Source organism: Oryzias latipes, chromosome 22 (genome assembly GCF_053564925.1).
Source record: "Oryzias latipes strain Hd-rR chromosome 22, Olatipes_Hd-rR_3.1".
Lineage (NCBI taxonomy): Eukaryota > Metazoa > Chordata > Actinopteri > Beloniformes > Adrianichthyidae > Oryzias > Oryzias latipes.
In genome coordinates this window covers 21,283,912-21,299,231 of record NC_136258.1, presented here as the reverse complement: position 1 = coordinate 21,299,231, position 15,320 = coordinate 21,283,912, and the positions used below count along the sequence as shown (strand labels likewise).

General features: G+C 42.1%; 1 protein-coding gene across 2 annotated transcripts in view; it reads left to right on the top strand.

Annotated features, from left to right (window-relative positions):
• The first annotated feature begins 882 nt into the window (after positions 1-882).
• Positions 883-15,320, top strand: part of msrab (methionine sulfoxide reductase Ab) — a 41,924-nt gene continuing 27,486 nt past the window's right edge. Inside the window, exons 1-3 of one of the 2 annotated variants that reach the window (XM_004082234.5) lie at positions 883-1,089; positions 14,903-14,971; positions 15,070-15,189. In XM_004082234.5, coding sequence (XP_004082282.1) covers positions 960-1,089; positions 14,903-14,971; positions 15,070-15,189 — 319 coding nt within the window. In that variant the 5' untranslated portion in view covers positions 883-959. Of the gene's footprint in view, positions 1,090-11,961; positions 12,103-14,902; positions 14,972-15,069; positions 15,190-15,320 lie in introns of those variants that run through there. The other variant, XM_020713543.3, reaches the window with a different exon arrangement.

Genomic DNA, 15,320 nt, shown 5'->3' with positions numbered 1-15,320 from the left:
CTTGTAGGACATAGTTTCTGCAGAACAGCAGCAGTTCATTAAAAATGCACCTCTAAATTGTGAGCAGGACCGCTGGGGCAGTGGAACCGTGCTCACACTTTCCATCATCCATTTGTCTAGACTCTTTCCTGCTAGCTCACAGCTCCTCACAACCCCAACCTAGGATTACCGGTGCAACAAAAATAGCGAACAATACTGGAGCCATCCAGACGTCCAGTTTAGAGTCAGATATCAGCTAAGACGTGGAAAACGAAGACCTACATGGATCTATTTGTCTGCCAGTGGATGCAGCAGAACAAAGTAGAACAAATTGTAGCTTCTACGTCACTGCTACAAGCTTTTTCCAACTGCATTTTTCTTTACCTGCTCCTGATTCACCACAATTACAAAAAAAGAGAAAGAAATACTCAAACACAATTTTTAGCTTAATTTTCTTTACATATACATGTCCTCCATAATGGCCAAAACACACATTTCATTATAGTGGGTATTTAATGCAACAGAGAAATAGTCCCTGTGGATCCATGAAGGGGGTCCAAAGCAGCCAAAAATACGCATTCCTTGATGACAAACAATAAATAAACAAATAAATAAATAAAAGGCGCCTCAACCACTCCCACCTGACTACGATCTGCTCCCAATAAAGGCGCCCTCCCTTAGAATTAGATAATTGACGACTGCTCATTTGCATGCTGGATGCGGTTAGAAATTTATTTAAATTTAATTTCCTTTCCGCGCAAGGTGCTCTGCAGGCTGTTGTGCCAAAGTCATATTAACCCCACGACTAGTTATTATGCAGTGCACGACGTTGCCCACGCGCGATGAATATTCATAACAATGGCGGGGTTTTTTTTGTGTGTGTGTGCCGTGACTCCTCCCTCCCCGTCCACGTCGCGCGACGTAACAGAACCCGGAAACGCCGTTCCTACTATACGTTTGTGTTGTTTATTCGAGCACAAATGCTCAGCTTCGTCTGGCTGCTGCTAACTTATCTGCCTCTGTCGGTGGCAGATAACATGACTGATAAGACACAGCTGCCGAGCAGAGGACGAGCTCTGCGGGGAAGGGAGGAGAAAATGGTCGTGGCAGGTAAACATCACGTTGGCAGCAGCTGACATGACGGTGGTGAAGCCAGGGATGAAATAATGACGCTGCCAATTAAAGAGAAACACACGTTTCTGTAGCCGTTACAGGTATCCAATTAAAGGAACAGTCAGTCAGTAAAACCTAATCGGATTTACTCATCCATCAGTTGGAGTCCTTAGTTTCAAATGTTTATTTGGTTGTCCTTAAACTTTCTAAATACTGAGATTAAACCCTAAAAGTAATGAATTACTCTAGGGGTAATGAGTAACTTTTACCAAAATTCATGTACTTCTACCAAATTATCTGATCCTCTAAGCTATCCTCTATAAATATATTTATGGGGAAAAAGTCATTATTCATCATGTGTTGTGAAGTTAGTTTTGGTTGGTAACATTAGTTGTACTAGGGATTCTTAAATGTATCGGCAGATAATTCTATACAATTGTGAATAAATTACTTTTTAAAAAATCACATTATTGTCCTACAGCAACATTTAAAATTCCCAGATAACGCAACAATTATACACAAAACATTTAATAATACCCAAAAAAAGGAATCAAACCAATATAAAGAGCATTTTTCCGATGATGGAGGACATGTATGAGGAAAATGTAGCTTTGTTCAAATCCTTGTGAATCCGCAGCAGACGAAAAATTGCTATAGGAATAAGCTTATAGATGTGACGTAGGTAGAAGCTACTACGGTGTGCCCTAAACTCCCTGCTCAGCACGCGTCCTCTTATAGAGCACCAGATCCATGCAAGTCCGAGCTGCATGTGGCTCAGCTGTACGGCTGGATAGCTCCAATATTGCTCACCATTTTTTGTTGCTCCAGTAATGTTAGTTTGGGGTTGTGAGGGGCTGTGAGCTAGCAGGAGACCTGTAAACAGATGGATGATGGGAAATGGGTGGTTTTACTCTGTGCTAACAGTCCCGCCCACAACTCGGAGGCAAATTTTGAATCAACTGTTGCTTTGTTTAGACTATGTCCTAGAACAGGGGTCAATCTAGCCACAGGGGTTGAAAGCCAGTAACTTCTGTGCCGGTCCCAAGCCCGGATAAATAGAGAGGGTTGCGTCAGGAAGGGCATCCGGCGTAAAAAATTGCCAAAATAACCATGCGAATCATCCACAACACTTTAGACATACCGGATCGGTCGAGGCCCGGGTTAACAACGACCGCCACCGATGCTGTTAACCTACAGGGTGTCGGTGGAAATTTGACTACTGTTGGTGGAAGAAAGAGGGGAGGCAGAAGGGTCCGTGGCCAGAGAGAGAAGGGAAAAGGCAGGAACATAGGTTTGAGAATAGGGACTCTTAACGTTGGCACAATGACAGGGAAAGGCAGAGAGCTGGCAGACATGATGGAGAGAAGGAAGGTAGATGTACTGTGTGTGCAGGAGACAAGGTGGAAGGGCAGCAAGGCACGTAGTATTGGAGGAGGATACAAACTGTTCTATCATGGTGTTGATAGGAAGAGAAACGGGGTAGGAGTGATTCTGAAGGGGGAGTTTGTAAACAGTGTTCTAGAGGTGAAAAGAGTCTCAGACAGGATGATGAGCCTAAAGTTAGAAATTGAAGGGGTGATGGTGAATGTAGTCAGTGGGTATGCGCCACAGGTTGGCTGTGAGTTAGAAGTGAAGGAGAGATTCTGGAGTGAGTTGGATGAGGTCATAGAGAGTTTTCCCAGAGGAGAGAGAGTTGTTATTGGAGCAGACTTTAATGGGCATGTTGGTGAGGGCAACAGAGGGGATGAGGAGGTGATGGGCAGGTTTGGTGTGAAGGAAAGGAATCTGGAGGGACAGATGGTGGTGGACTTTGCGAAGAGGATGGAAATGGCTGTAGTCAACACTTACTTCCAGAAGAGAGAGGAACATAGAGTGACATACAGAAGTGGAGGTAGGAGTACCCAGGTGGACTACATCCTATGTAGACGAGGTCATTTGAGAGAGGTTAATGACTGCAAAGTGGTGGTAGGAGAGAGTGTAGCCAGACAGCACCGCATGGTGGTGTGTAAGATGACTCTGGAGGTCAGGAAGAAGAAGAAGATAGGGAAAACAGAAAAGAAGACCAAGTGGTGAAAGCTACAGAATGAAGAAACTTGTGAGGAATTTAGGCAGAAGTTGAGGCAGGTCCTGGGTGGTCAGGATGAGCTTCCAGAGGACTGGGAAACTACAGCAGAGATTATCAGGGAAACAGGTAGGAAGGTGCTAGGTGTGTCATCTGGAAAGAGGAAAGACGGTAAAGAGACTTGGTGGTGGAATGAGGAAGTACAGGAATGCGTCCAGAGGAAGAGGTTGGCTAAAAGGAAGTGGGATGTAGAAAGGACTGAGGAAGGTAGACAGGAGTACAAGGAAGCGCAGCGTAAAGTGAAGAGAGAGGTGGCAAAGGCCAAACAGAAAGCTTACGATGAGCTATATGACAGGTTAGACACAAAGGAAGGAGAGAAGGACTTGTACAGGCTAGCCAGACAGAGAGACAGAGATGGGAAGGACGTGCAACAGATAAGGGTGATTAAGGACAGAGATGGAAAGGTGCTAACAACCCAAGAGAGTGTACAGAAAAGATGGAAGGAGTATTTTGAGGAGCTGATGAACGAGGAAAATGACAGGGAAAGAAGGGAGGAAGATGTGGTTGTTGTGGAGCAGGAAGTAGCAGAGATTGGAAAGGATGAGGTTAGGAAGGCTCTGAAAAGGATGAAGAGCGGAAAGGCCGTTGGTCCTGATGACGTACCTGTGGAGGTATGGAAGTGCCTAGGAGAGACAGCAGTGGAATTTCTAACAAGGTTGTTCAATAGGATTTTAGAGAGTGAGAAGATGCCTGAGGAATGGAGGAGAAGCGTTCTGGTCCCGATCTTTAAGAACAAGGGTGACACGCAGAACTGCAGCAACTATAGAGGAATAAAGTTGATGAGCCACACAATGAAGCTGTGGGAAAGAGTAGTGGAAGCCAGGCTTAGGAAGAAGGTGGAGATTTGTGAGCAGCAGTATGGTTTCATGCCCCGTAAGAGCACCACTGATGCCATTTTTGCTTTGAGAATGTTGATGGAAAAGTACAGAGATGGTCAGAAGGAGCTGCATTGTGTGTTCATAGATTTAGAGAAGGCGTATGGCAGGGTGCCGAGGGAGGAGCTGTGGTACTGTATGAGGTCGTCTGGAGTGGCAGAGAAGTATGTCAGAGTAGTTCAGGACATGTATGAGAGAAGTATGACGGTGGTGAGATGTGCTGTAGGTCAGACAGAGGAGTTCAAGGTGGAGGTGGGACTACACCAAGGATCAGCTTTGAGTCCTTTTTTGTTTGCTATGCTGATGGACAGGCTGACAGACGAGGTAAGACAGGAATCTCCCTGGACAATGATGTTTGCAGATGACATTGTAATTTGCAGTGAGAGTAGAGAGCAGGTGGAGGAACAGCTAGAGAGGTGGAGGTTTGCTCTGGAAAGAAGAGGTATGAAGGTCAGTCGTAGTAAGACAGAATACATGTGTCTGAACGAGAGGGATCAAGGTAGAAGCGTTAGGTTACAGGGGACTGAGGTGAAGAAGGTGCAGGAGTTTAAGTACTTGGGGTCAACAGTTCAGTGTGATGGGGATTGTGGAAAAGAGGTGAAGAGGCGAGTGCAGGCAGGTTGGAGCGGTTGGAGGAAAGTGTCAGGAGTGTTGTGTGACAGAAGAGTGCCAGCAAGACTCAAAGGAAAGGTGTACAAGACAGTGGTGAGACCAGCTCTGCTCTATGGGTTAGAGACGGTAGCAGTGAGACAGAGACAAGAGGCTGAGATGGAGGTAGCAGAGATGAAGATGTTGAGGTTCTCCTTAGGAGTGACCAGGTTAGACAGGATAAGGAACGAGTACATCAGAGGGACGGCTCATGTTGCCTGTGTCAGCGACAAAGTCAGAGAAGCCAGACTGAGATGGTTTGGACATGTTCAGAGGAGGGATAGTGGATATATTGGTAGAAGGATGTTGGAGATGGAGCTGCCTGGCAGGAGGGCAAGAGGACGGCCAAAGAGGAGATACATGGATGAAGTTGGCTAATGTTAGGGTAGAAGATGTCCATGATAGAGTGAGGTGGAAAAGGATGATTCGCTGTGGCGACCCCTGATGGGAAAAGCCGAAAGAGAAAGAAGATGTCCTAGAACAGGGGTCGGGACTCTATGGCTCGCGAGCCATATATGGCTCTTTTGATGGTCACATGTGGCTCGCAGACAAATCTTTAATTACACTTTTTTTTTTTTTTTTCATTAGACCAGTCCTTCTCGTTTGTACCACCCGGAAACCTGTGAATTGCCGGAAACCTGTGAATTGCCGTGCCTAAAACTGCGCGCTCCCGTCTCCGAGAAAGAGCGCGCAGTTGCGGGGACGGGATGTGTGAGGAAGAAAGCAGAGGGTGGGGGGTGGAGTTGTGGGTACAGGTAGCAGGTGAATTGCGCAGGGATTGTAAAAACGTAAAACCCGCTGCCTGTCACTCACTGCAGCGTGTGAGTGTGTGTTTGGCTTCGCGTCTGCATGTGAGCAGTCTTTCTCACATCTACAGAACATTCAGACCAACCTACAATCATGTTTAAAGTCTCAACGCCTTATTTATCAGCAACAGCATAACAATGTTATTAAAAAGAATCCACAGACTTATTGTACTTTAAAAATGTTGAAATCACATCAAATACACACATTCATTTGTAGATTTAGTTTGAAACATATCGTTGCCTACTGACTTGGGCTGTGTGGCTTTTGGGCCGCGTTAAAAGTTCTGGAGTTCAATGAACGCATCAAGCAGAGATCTGATTGGCCCTCAGTTCTGTCGCTAGGTAATTTGGACCAATGGGGTTCAGCTATGGGCCGAATAAGGGAAATGGGAGGGCTGGAGCGGGAGCAGGGGAATATAAACTTGGGAGAAGCGCTTTCATCTCGCTGGAGAGATTGAGGAGTTGCTGAATTAATTGTTCGGCGTTTGTTGTGGTCTACAGTAACCAGAATAAAGAACCTTAAAAGAGGTTAAGTCTCAGTGCCTCAGTGTGGGAAAGGGACACTACATTATTGTATGGCTCTTTCGAAATTACATTCCAAAATATGTGGCGTTTATGGCTCTCTTGGCCAAAAAGGTTCCCGACCCCTGTCCTAGAACATTGTTTATCAACCAGTGTGACGCGGCACACTAGTGTGCCGTGGGAGATAGTCAGGTGTGCTATTGGAAATTGCCCTTATTAACTGATCTAAAAACATTTACCATTTCTAGGATATCAGCTTTAGTTCATCCAAACAGGCCCTGATGAAACACAGAGTACTTAGGAATATGAAAGATCGTAAATGATTTTTTTTTCTTTGTGTTTATTTGATTTTATTAAAGACATTTTGATAAGAATGACGGAACCCCTGGTTTAGCCGTAGCTTAAGCTCTGTTTTTGGAAAAGTCCCGCCCCTTTAACTGTCTCCACCAATCATTCTTGGAGGCTTAATCACACGTCATCAGACTGACCAATCAGAAGTGATTAAAGTCTTCACTTCCTTGTTCTGATTCTGCTCATAAAGTCGGTAAGTTCTAACAAAAATGCCAGCTAAAGCTCGTCTTAGCGGTGTAGCTTCCGCGGGATCCGGTATCAGACCGTGGAACAAGTGAACAAAACCATAAAGCTCAGAGAAGCGAGTCTATATCTGCGTTCGGCGGCTGTTTTCACTACATCTCCCATGATGCATTGGGTTAAAGTGACAGCGTCTCAGCGCAAAAATCCTATTTTGTATTACTTATTATTGACTTATTGATATATACTTATTTAAAACAACAGTGAAAGCCATATTGTTGCCAAAATAAATTTCCAAATTTCCTTTCAATCTATGGATTTATTTCTATAGATTCCATAAGTTTTAAACTAAAGTTTTTTTTTTTCATTAAGTTTTATTCCATACTTGAGTAGTTTTTTTTTCTATAGGTACTTTTAAAATTTTGATTCAGGTAAATATCTGGATTACAAACTTTACTTCTACTTAACTAAATGTATTTTCCAAATGAAACTATTCTTATATGTACAATTTGTGGATCAAATAAAACGAGTTGTACTTTTTTTTGACTGAAAAAGAAGTGCAGCGCTGTGTCGTATTTGTTTAATTTCTTAAGCTTCCTAAATTATAAAAAAAATTCTTGAACTTTTGAAAAGGAAAATAAATCTAAAAATAACTAATGATTTATTGACAAAGAAATGCAGTGCTGCAGTGGATGCTGTAGATAATCTTTAGTTCCAACACACCCTGTGAGTAATTATCAGGCCTCAGCACCAGGTGTTGCTGCAGAAAAATAGGTAAAACATGTGGGACGAGGGGTACTTGAAGAACGGGGCTGAAATAAAACATCGTCTAAACAGGGCACGGCCTGCAAAAATATTACATCCGGAAAATTCTCCTGTTCAAACCGCTCTTCATTTTAAAGAGGGAATGACAAAAAATACAGCTTAGAATCCATAAACACAAGTTTTTCCTTTCAAATCTACGCTTTAGGTGCTCTTGAGAAAGCAGAACAACAATGAAATATTGAAAAGGAATGATATATTTTTTTTTTAGCCGTTGTATATAAATAAAATCTGCTCGGCCTATTCAGGCTCAGGTTTGGGAAACATTGCCTGTTGACCATGGGTGTCCAATCCGACCCCTTCAACAATCAGTTTCCTGCTTAATTTCCTTCCTTCTCTTCTTTTGCTACTATTATAAGGTAGAACTGAACGGACTCTGGCAAGTTGAGCAGAAATGTCTAAAAAAGCAAAAAGGACTCTAACCCATGGCGACTGGAATTAGCCTCAACTTGTCCTGGTCAAGCACCAGCGGTAGATATGGACATGTTTAACATTTTATTTAAGTTTTGTCTCTGCTGCAATGCCAGACTCAGACATCTGCATTATTGTCAGACTGCTGCAGAGCTGCATAAAGCAGGTTCATCAAATGAGTAAAACACAAAGGTCGGTGGGATCTGATCACCTCGCTCAGAGAAAGGCTGGGATCGCCCACGTTGCTCAGAGGTTAGTGCGTGCATATCTGGGACTGTCTGATGACACAAAAAAGGGTTGTATATCATGTAAATTAAGCCAATGTTTCAAGCTTTTTCCACAGTACAAAGTGGTTTGGGTTAAAAGTGGACACCATTTGGGGAAGGACATCAGCAGCACATGACTGAGATTTCCTCAAAAACAGTTGATATTTTTCTCTGATTGCGACAGAAATGGCAAGCTTGAGCAAAATTTCAACTCTACAAATGAAATTCACCAAATGGCTTCAATGTGTTTTTATAAAAACTTTCTTGGAGTTTTCCTTTACCTTTTAGATGTAAAAACTTTTAAAAAGTTATCTTTAGTCTGACTGGGTTTTTTTGGTTTTTTATGCGGTACTGAAATCTTTTAACTGTTTCTCAAAAGCTGGCAACAAATGTCTAGGGAGTACGGCTGTGTTAGCGGCCTCAACCATCGTTTGATCCACTTTAAAGCATTCTCAGCTGTCTTTTAATTATTATGATGCTTTTTTAGCTAAAATCAAAAAAATGTGTTGTTTTAGGACATAGCTTCTGCAGCATTTTTTTCATCTGCTCCTGATTCACAATGATTTTCATAAAGAAATACTTAAATGCTTTATTTATATCCTCTATCATCAGGAAAATTCTACAAGAACATGGTAAAAACATTAAAAACACAATTTTCATCATTGTGTCTCACCAATATCAGAATTATTGGTTGAAATAAGTGCTTTATATTTACAAGTTGGGACTTGGACGTGATCAATTTTTATTCTAGCGAGTGACACGAATACTTTTTTTTTTTAAATGAAGCTTAAACTTTTGCCTCTTTATCCATTTTCATTCTGCAGACTTGTCTCAACCTTTTTTTTTTATTGTTAGATTTACCTTTTCATACTGTGAGGATCTGATCTGCTCCATACAAGAATCTATGGCTTGATTTGGTTTTCCCCACTCATCCCCCGCTCAGGCGGGAGCAATCCACATGGTGCATTGTGGGAGTGCGGCGTGAGTACATAGGACGAAGCAGTGCCGCAGCGACCAGGGGCCCATCTGGGCATTATGCGCATGAAAGCTCCGCCCCATCCCAAGTTCCTTCTCCGTCTGTCGAAGCAGCTCGGAGACACGGCATGGCAGAAATCTGTTCCTCCCCTTTTGCTGTTGGGGGCAGTTTAGACGGAGATGGTGTTTTTATAGACGCGTTTCTGCAAGCATGAGTAATTTAGCGATTGTGAGCTTCACATATGGACTCCCGGCCTTGAGTGTTTGTCCACCACGTAAGATGACACGCCTAAAGTTTTTTTTCAAAGAAGCTCTTGGTTCTCTGCTCAGTCATCCTGTTGCCCCCTGTTCATCCAGTCTGCGCGATTTACTCTGTGACCTTGGTGACAACGATCCAGTGGCAGATTGTGACATGGCAGGGGCACAGTAGAATTTCTTTTTTTTTTACTCAGAGTTGGGTAGACTGCCAATATTTCTTCTCAGATAGGATGGGGGGAGGTCAGCTGACCGAAATCAATGTTTTACTGTTTCTCATTGAAGCAGCCTCACTCCTTTGTTTCTGTGCTCTTATAAGGCCCTTGCTTTTTGGCTTTGGAGAGTAGCAGTTGGAAATGGCGACAGAGGTGTGTGTAAACGTGCTTGCATAGAAACATGAGAGAAAAAATAAAGAGGTTCGGTCATGGACAGAGCTCTGGCTCACTAGTTACCCCTCGCACCTCATTTGGAACGTGCCAGAATATGAGCTTTTCTTTTTATTGATGGAGCTTGTTGCTTCTTCATTGCAGTTTTGTAGCAACTGAGGAAACGTGGTTTCCATTCTGATGTATTTAAAATTAAAAATAAGGTTAGAAAATTAAAAACCTGTTACTGGACTGAGACATGGAATCAAATTGTTAAAATGAATTGTTACACTCCGTACTATTTTCTATTTATGTCTACTTTTGGAAAATCTAGACTTTGTCATTAAAACAAACAGCTATGTGTTTTGGCTTGTGGCACAACTTTTTGAACTTGAGTTGAAAGTCAAAGAAGGATAACACAGAAATGTTTTTTTTTTTTAAGAAAGAAATACCTTGACATCTTTGTGATGAATAATTTGTTCTGTAGTTTTGACAATAAAAAATAGATTTATTATTCACTCGGTATTTGGATTCGATGGAAATTCCGCAGTCAGGAAAGAACTGAGCCTCCAAAGACAAAACATAGAGACAAGCACAGTAGGTGAATACAACTTAATGCTTCTCTTTAAGGTATATTTCTTTTATACAATTTTATATAGAAAACAGCAAAGTTTTAATACCATGTACACTTATAAGTACTGTTTAAGGTTCTGGGAGGATAGATAATGTAACATGCTAGTGTTTTTTGGGCGAGGAAGGAAGAATTTAACATATGTGGTGTTTAAACTTCTTTTTTTAAACACGTTTCTTAATGACTTGAATTTGTTTTTAAAGAAATTAGAAGCATGTTATAGATTAATGACTTGGCCAAACAAAAATAGCATAGAAGAAATTTACACTCAGACTTTGCTTTTACAGTTTTTTTTTTTTTTTTTTGCAATCTTTTGGAAAAAACCTAATAGAATTGCCATAAAAATAACTGGACACTTAACCAAGACTAGACTATTGTGTGCTTCTTCAATAAAATATGTTAGTTTTCACTTATTGAACTGCTTTATTTTCTAGTTTTTACTGCTGGTTTATACCATATCTCTGTACCTTAAATTTCCACTGTCTGATTTGATATTTCATGCTCGCTAACCTCTCATTTCTTTTAACTGTGTTATTGTGAATACAAAGAACTTGGTGCCAAACTGTGCTGCCTTTGTCACTCAGAGGTTAATTGCAGCAGTTAAAGACATCCATTCAATTCTTTGACAATCTAATGTAATACGGTTATAACTGTGGAAAAAAATCTGTGAAATGGTAAAAGTGGTGTAAAAAAAATGATTTGACCAGAAAAGCAGGAGGGCGGGATCGTTAGCCCGGAGCAACCCAACACCCTTCCCTTCCCTTCCCTTCCCTTCTCTTCCCTTCCCTTCCCTGTTCCGGAGCAGAGCGAAGCAGGGAGCAACCTGGAGTATTTTTGTACGTCACAAATAAGCTCTTTTTCAAACTACATTTTTTCGTCTTCTCCTGATTCACAATGTTTTAAGTAAGAAAATGCTCAAAAATTAAAATTTTTGCTTATTTTTCTTCATATGTGACCTTTTATCTAAAAAAAAAGCCAGAAAACATATTAAAACACCAAGAAGAGCATTTTCCTTAGAGTGGGTCTTTAACCGAGCCTCTCAGAATACCTCTGAATTACTCTGGTTAAACTCAATTGTTGTCCCGTCATTCCCAGCCACCCTCTGAGGTGCAATCTGTCCAGAAAATGTGTTTTATTTGTACTGTTTATCATTTTACTATATAAATATAAATACATTTTTGGACTTTTGATTAAAAAAAAAGAAAGTGCTTCATCCTCCAGAATTTTTTCATGAGGCCCGATCAGCCATAATTTGCTGGAATGACTTAAATATGCTCTAAAGTTTTTTTTTTTTTTTTAGTGGATTATGGGCAGTTTTCCAACCTTGAGCAGGGACAGCCTTACATGTTTGGATACGTTTGGATAAGCTCATCTAAACACTTAGAGGCTACAGTAGCAGTTTTGTTATTTTACCTTTCCCTTTTCCTAAAACGAGTTCGTACCCCAGTGTTGCCTCTCTTCCCCTCCCCTTTTTTGCCCCACTCTTTGTCGCCCCTACCCTTCCTCCCCTTACAGCAGAGGGTAGTTGGCACCAGTATAAAGCATCAGCCTCCTCCAACGACTCGTGCCTGACTCCCTGCCAACCTGTGTGAGGCTAGAAAGAGGAAAAGCAAGAGGGAGGGAAGGGGAAGAGGAAGGAAAGAAGGGGTTTTTGGAAGAAAATAAACAGAGCAGCCTGGAAACCAATCCGTCCATCACGAGTTTTGGCATCCAGGGATCCCATCTCTCCTGTGTCATCATGTGAGGAGGCTGCAGCGCTTGGACTGGACTTTCTTTCATAGGTGAGAAACACAAGACCACAGGGAGAGCCGGAGAGTAACACCGGCTAAAAACCGTCCGATAAAAGTCACATTAGATTTTCTTAATTGCTAAGCAACAGTTCCCAAGCCCCTCACTGCTGGTAACTTTGATTCCAGCAGAATGGTGTTCGGTCCGATGTCTTGGCTCCTGGTCCAGCCACTTCAAACTGCTGTTTTTTCAGCAGAGGACCACTGAAGAGTTTTTGCTTTAGTCCAGATGGAGTTTATATTGCACTGTGCTTTCAAAATCTCCTTCAAAACAAAAGCGCACAAGTGCTGCCCAAAAGTTAGAAAAAACTCCATGAATCCTTCCCCCATAATCAACCTGTTTCCTTCTTTTGGAAGCTCAGTCAATCGCCCTCTCTGCTCGCTTTCTTGCGTCTTTTATTCTTTTGCTGGCATAGAGAAACAGTGTCATGAGAGTATTCAGCCTGCGCTCTTTCTTTTTTTTTTTTTTCTTTCTCCACAGCCTGTTTTAGACTGTAATTCTGGGAGAATAGGGGTGTGGGCAGTAGTAAAGTGGCAGGGAGGGTGGTTGTGTGTGTGGGGGGACTGTGCCCTTGTGTGCAAACATGTAGCAATACACATTTTTATGAGGAAAGCGGGGGGATGAAAAGGAGCATTTTCTTCAAGTGGGATGGTATTAGGTTTTACACAGACTTGTTTTTATTTATTTATTTTTTCTTTCAGTTTTTACTTTTGTGTAAGTTTGTCTGCGTTCAATATAGTTTGTGCTCTTCTTTGTTCTCTTACTGGTGCATTCCCAATTTCATTTTATTTAATTAAAATCCTGTTTTTGTTTGCCTTCTATGTTTTGCATTTTCAGTCTGTTTACAGACTATAACCTCTATCATGAAGTTTTTGACCCATTCTGACCATATTTTATGATATTTTGAAAGCGTTTCCCGTGTAATTTTAATTACAACTCTTTAAAAAAAAAAAAAATTGAAAAAAACCTCTGTCATTTTATGACATAGTTTCTGCAGAGCGGCAGCAGTTCCTTAAAGAGTCGCCTCTGAGTTGTAAATGGTAAATGGCGTATACTTATACAGCCCTTTTCTACCTTCTTCAAGGCCCAAAGCGCTTTACAGTCACAGCCCCATTCACCCAGTCACACACACATTCACACCGAACACTGGTGCCAACTGCCCACCAGAGGCAAGGTGGGGTTCAGTGTCTTGCCCAAGGACACATCGACTCATGGGCGTGCAAGGCGGGAATCGAACCTGTAATCTTACGATCATGGGTCGACCACCCTTGCGCTGCACCACGGCCGCCCTTGTGGGCGAGTGCTATGTGCAGAGATTTTGTGGCCCCACTCAGTGCATTTTCTACATCACAAATAAGTTCTGTTTTAAACAGCAGTTTTTAGTCTGCTTCTGTTTTACAACGATTTGAATAAAGAATTACTCAGAAATGCAATTTGGAGCTTCATTTTCTTTATATATGTCCTCCATCATCAGAAATATGCCACAATAACATGTTAAAAACACCAAAAACACTATTTTCATTAGAATGGGATGGTTATGTATGTCCAATGAACTACCTCCTAAGGTCACCCTACTGGACGAAGAAAATTCAGCCAACATGGTCACTAAAAGCGATTTAGTTTTTCCTATTACTGTGCCATAAAATGTCCTGGCGGTGCCAAATAACCTGCTGCTGAAAGACAGAACTGCCACACAACAGGAGGGCAGGAAAGGACTGCCTGAAGGCAGCCAGGCCTCTGTGACATTTCAGTCCTTTATGCTTCTGTAATCTGTTCCTGTCCGAAAAAAAACCAAAGAGTCTCATCGAATATCAAAAAAATGTCCTTGCACACCAAGAAGGTTATTATCATCTCGAGTGTTCCCATTCATATTTGCTTCTTTTATTCTTCAGAAAGCGTTATCTTTTGGGGTCGCAGCGTGGAAAAACAGTTTCTCTTGAGTGCTTCTGCACAGTCCGGCTTTTTTATAATCTCTTTAAGTCTGAAATAAACTCAAGTTGTTGGCAGATTTTGGCCTTTTGTTATAGTTAAGAACATTCCAAAGGCTATCTAAGAAACAAACTCTTACCGGTAAGTCTCTGATATTTTTCTTTTTTTCTTACTCAGGTCTGTGTCACTTGTCAAATCTCTTAACTGCCAGTGAGAAATTAAACATTGAACTTCAGCCATTATTGTAAGATCCATTAGCTCTTGGTGTAGCCTGTTTGTCAGTAGACTAATATTAGCGGCTGCAGTACAAACCTGCCTTGCTTAGTGGAGATTTGCACGTTAAGTCACCTCAGTCTTCTTACTCTCTAATCCTCCTGACACATCTGTGGGCTGCGCACACAAACATACACTTCCTTTTTAGCTCTCTAATTCCAAGCCATCCTGTTGGCAGTGGATCGCCACTTCTTAACTTTTCTGTTTCTTGTACACATTTTGCATTTTTAACATGATTGAGATTAAAACCCCCCTGTTACACACAAGGCTATCTATCCCCTGTTGCATCCACCTGTGATTTTGTTTAGTTGAAACCCAGTGTGTTGTTAGATAGGTACTCGGAAATAACTGCTTTGATGTATTTAATGGTGGATTTTAAGGAGAGTCGGAGCTGTGTAATCTTTTAAATGTCGTGGAGCACAGAGGCCTGCGGTTCTTATCTGACTGCCTTAGTCGACCCGTGAAGATAAAGAACCTGTGGGCCCAGCTTGAAGCTGTTAATGGGTCTCATGACGGACATGTTGTAATTTGTGCTGTTGCAGCTTGGTGTTGGGGTGTGACACCACATCTCCTCACTGTTTTCTTTCACAGAAAAGCATGCAGTCAACGGGAATCCCACTGTGGAGCCTTTTCCACAGGGTATGGAAACCATCATGTTTGGTGAGAGGGTCCAGTCGCTTCTTTATTAGCATCAGAGACAATTAAGCATTATTTGCTAATTGATAATAACACTACAGCCCTGCTCTGTTTGTGTCCAGGTATGGGGTGTTTCTGGGGAGCGGAGAAACTTTTCTGGAGGCTTCCAGGAGTCTTCTCCACACAAGTGGGCTTCGCCGGCGGCTTTACACCCAACCCCACTTACCATGAGGTCTGCTCAGGTGCTGCACTTTATCCAAATTTAAGTCTTTATACCGTCTACTCTTCCTATATTTCACAACAGATCCCTCCACCTCCCCATTTGGTAGCATGGGGGTGGGGGGTTGGCAGAGTACGTGACAGCAGACGTCAA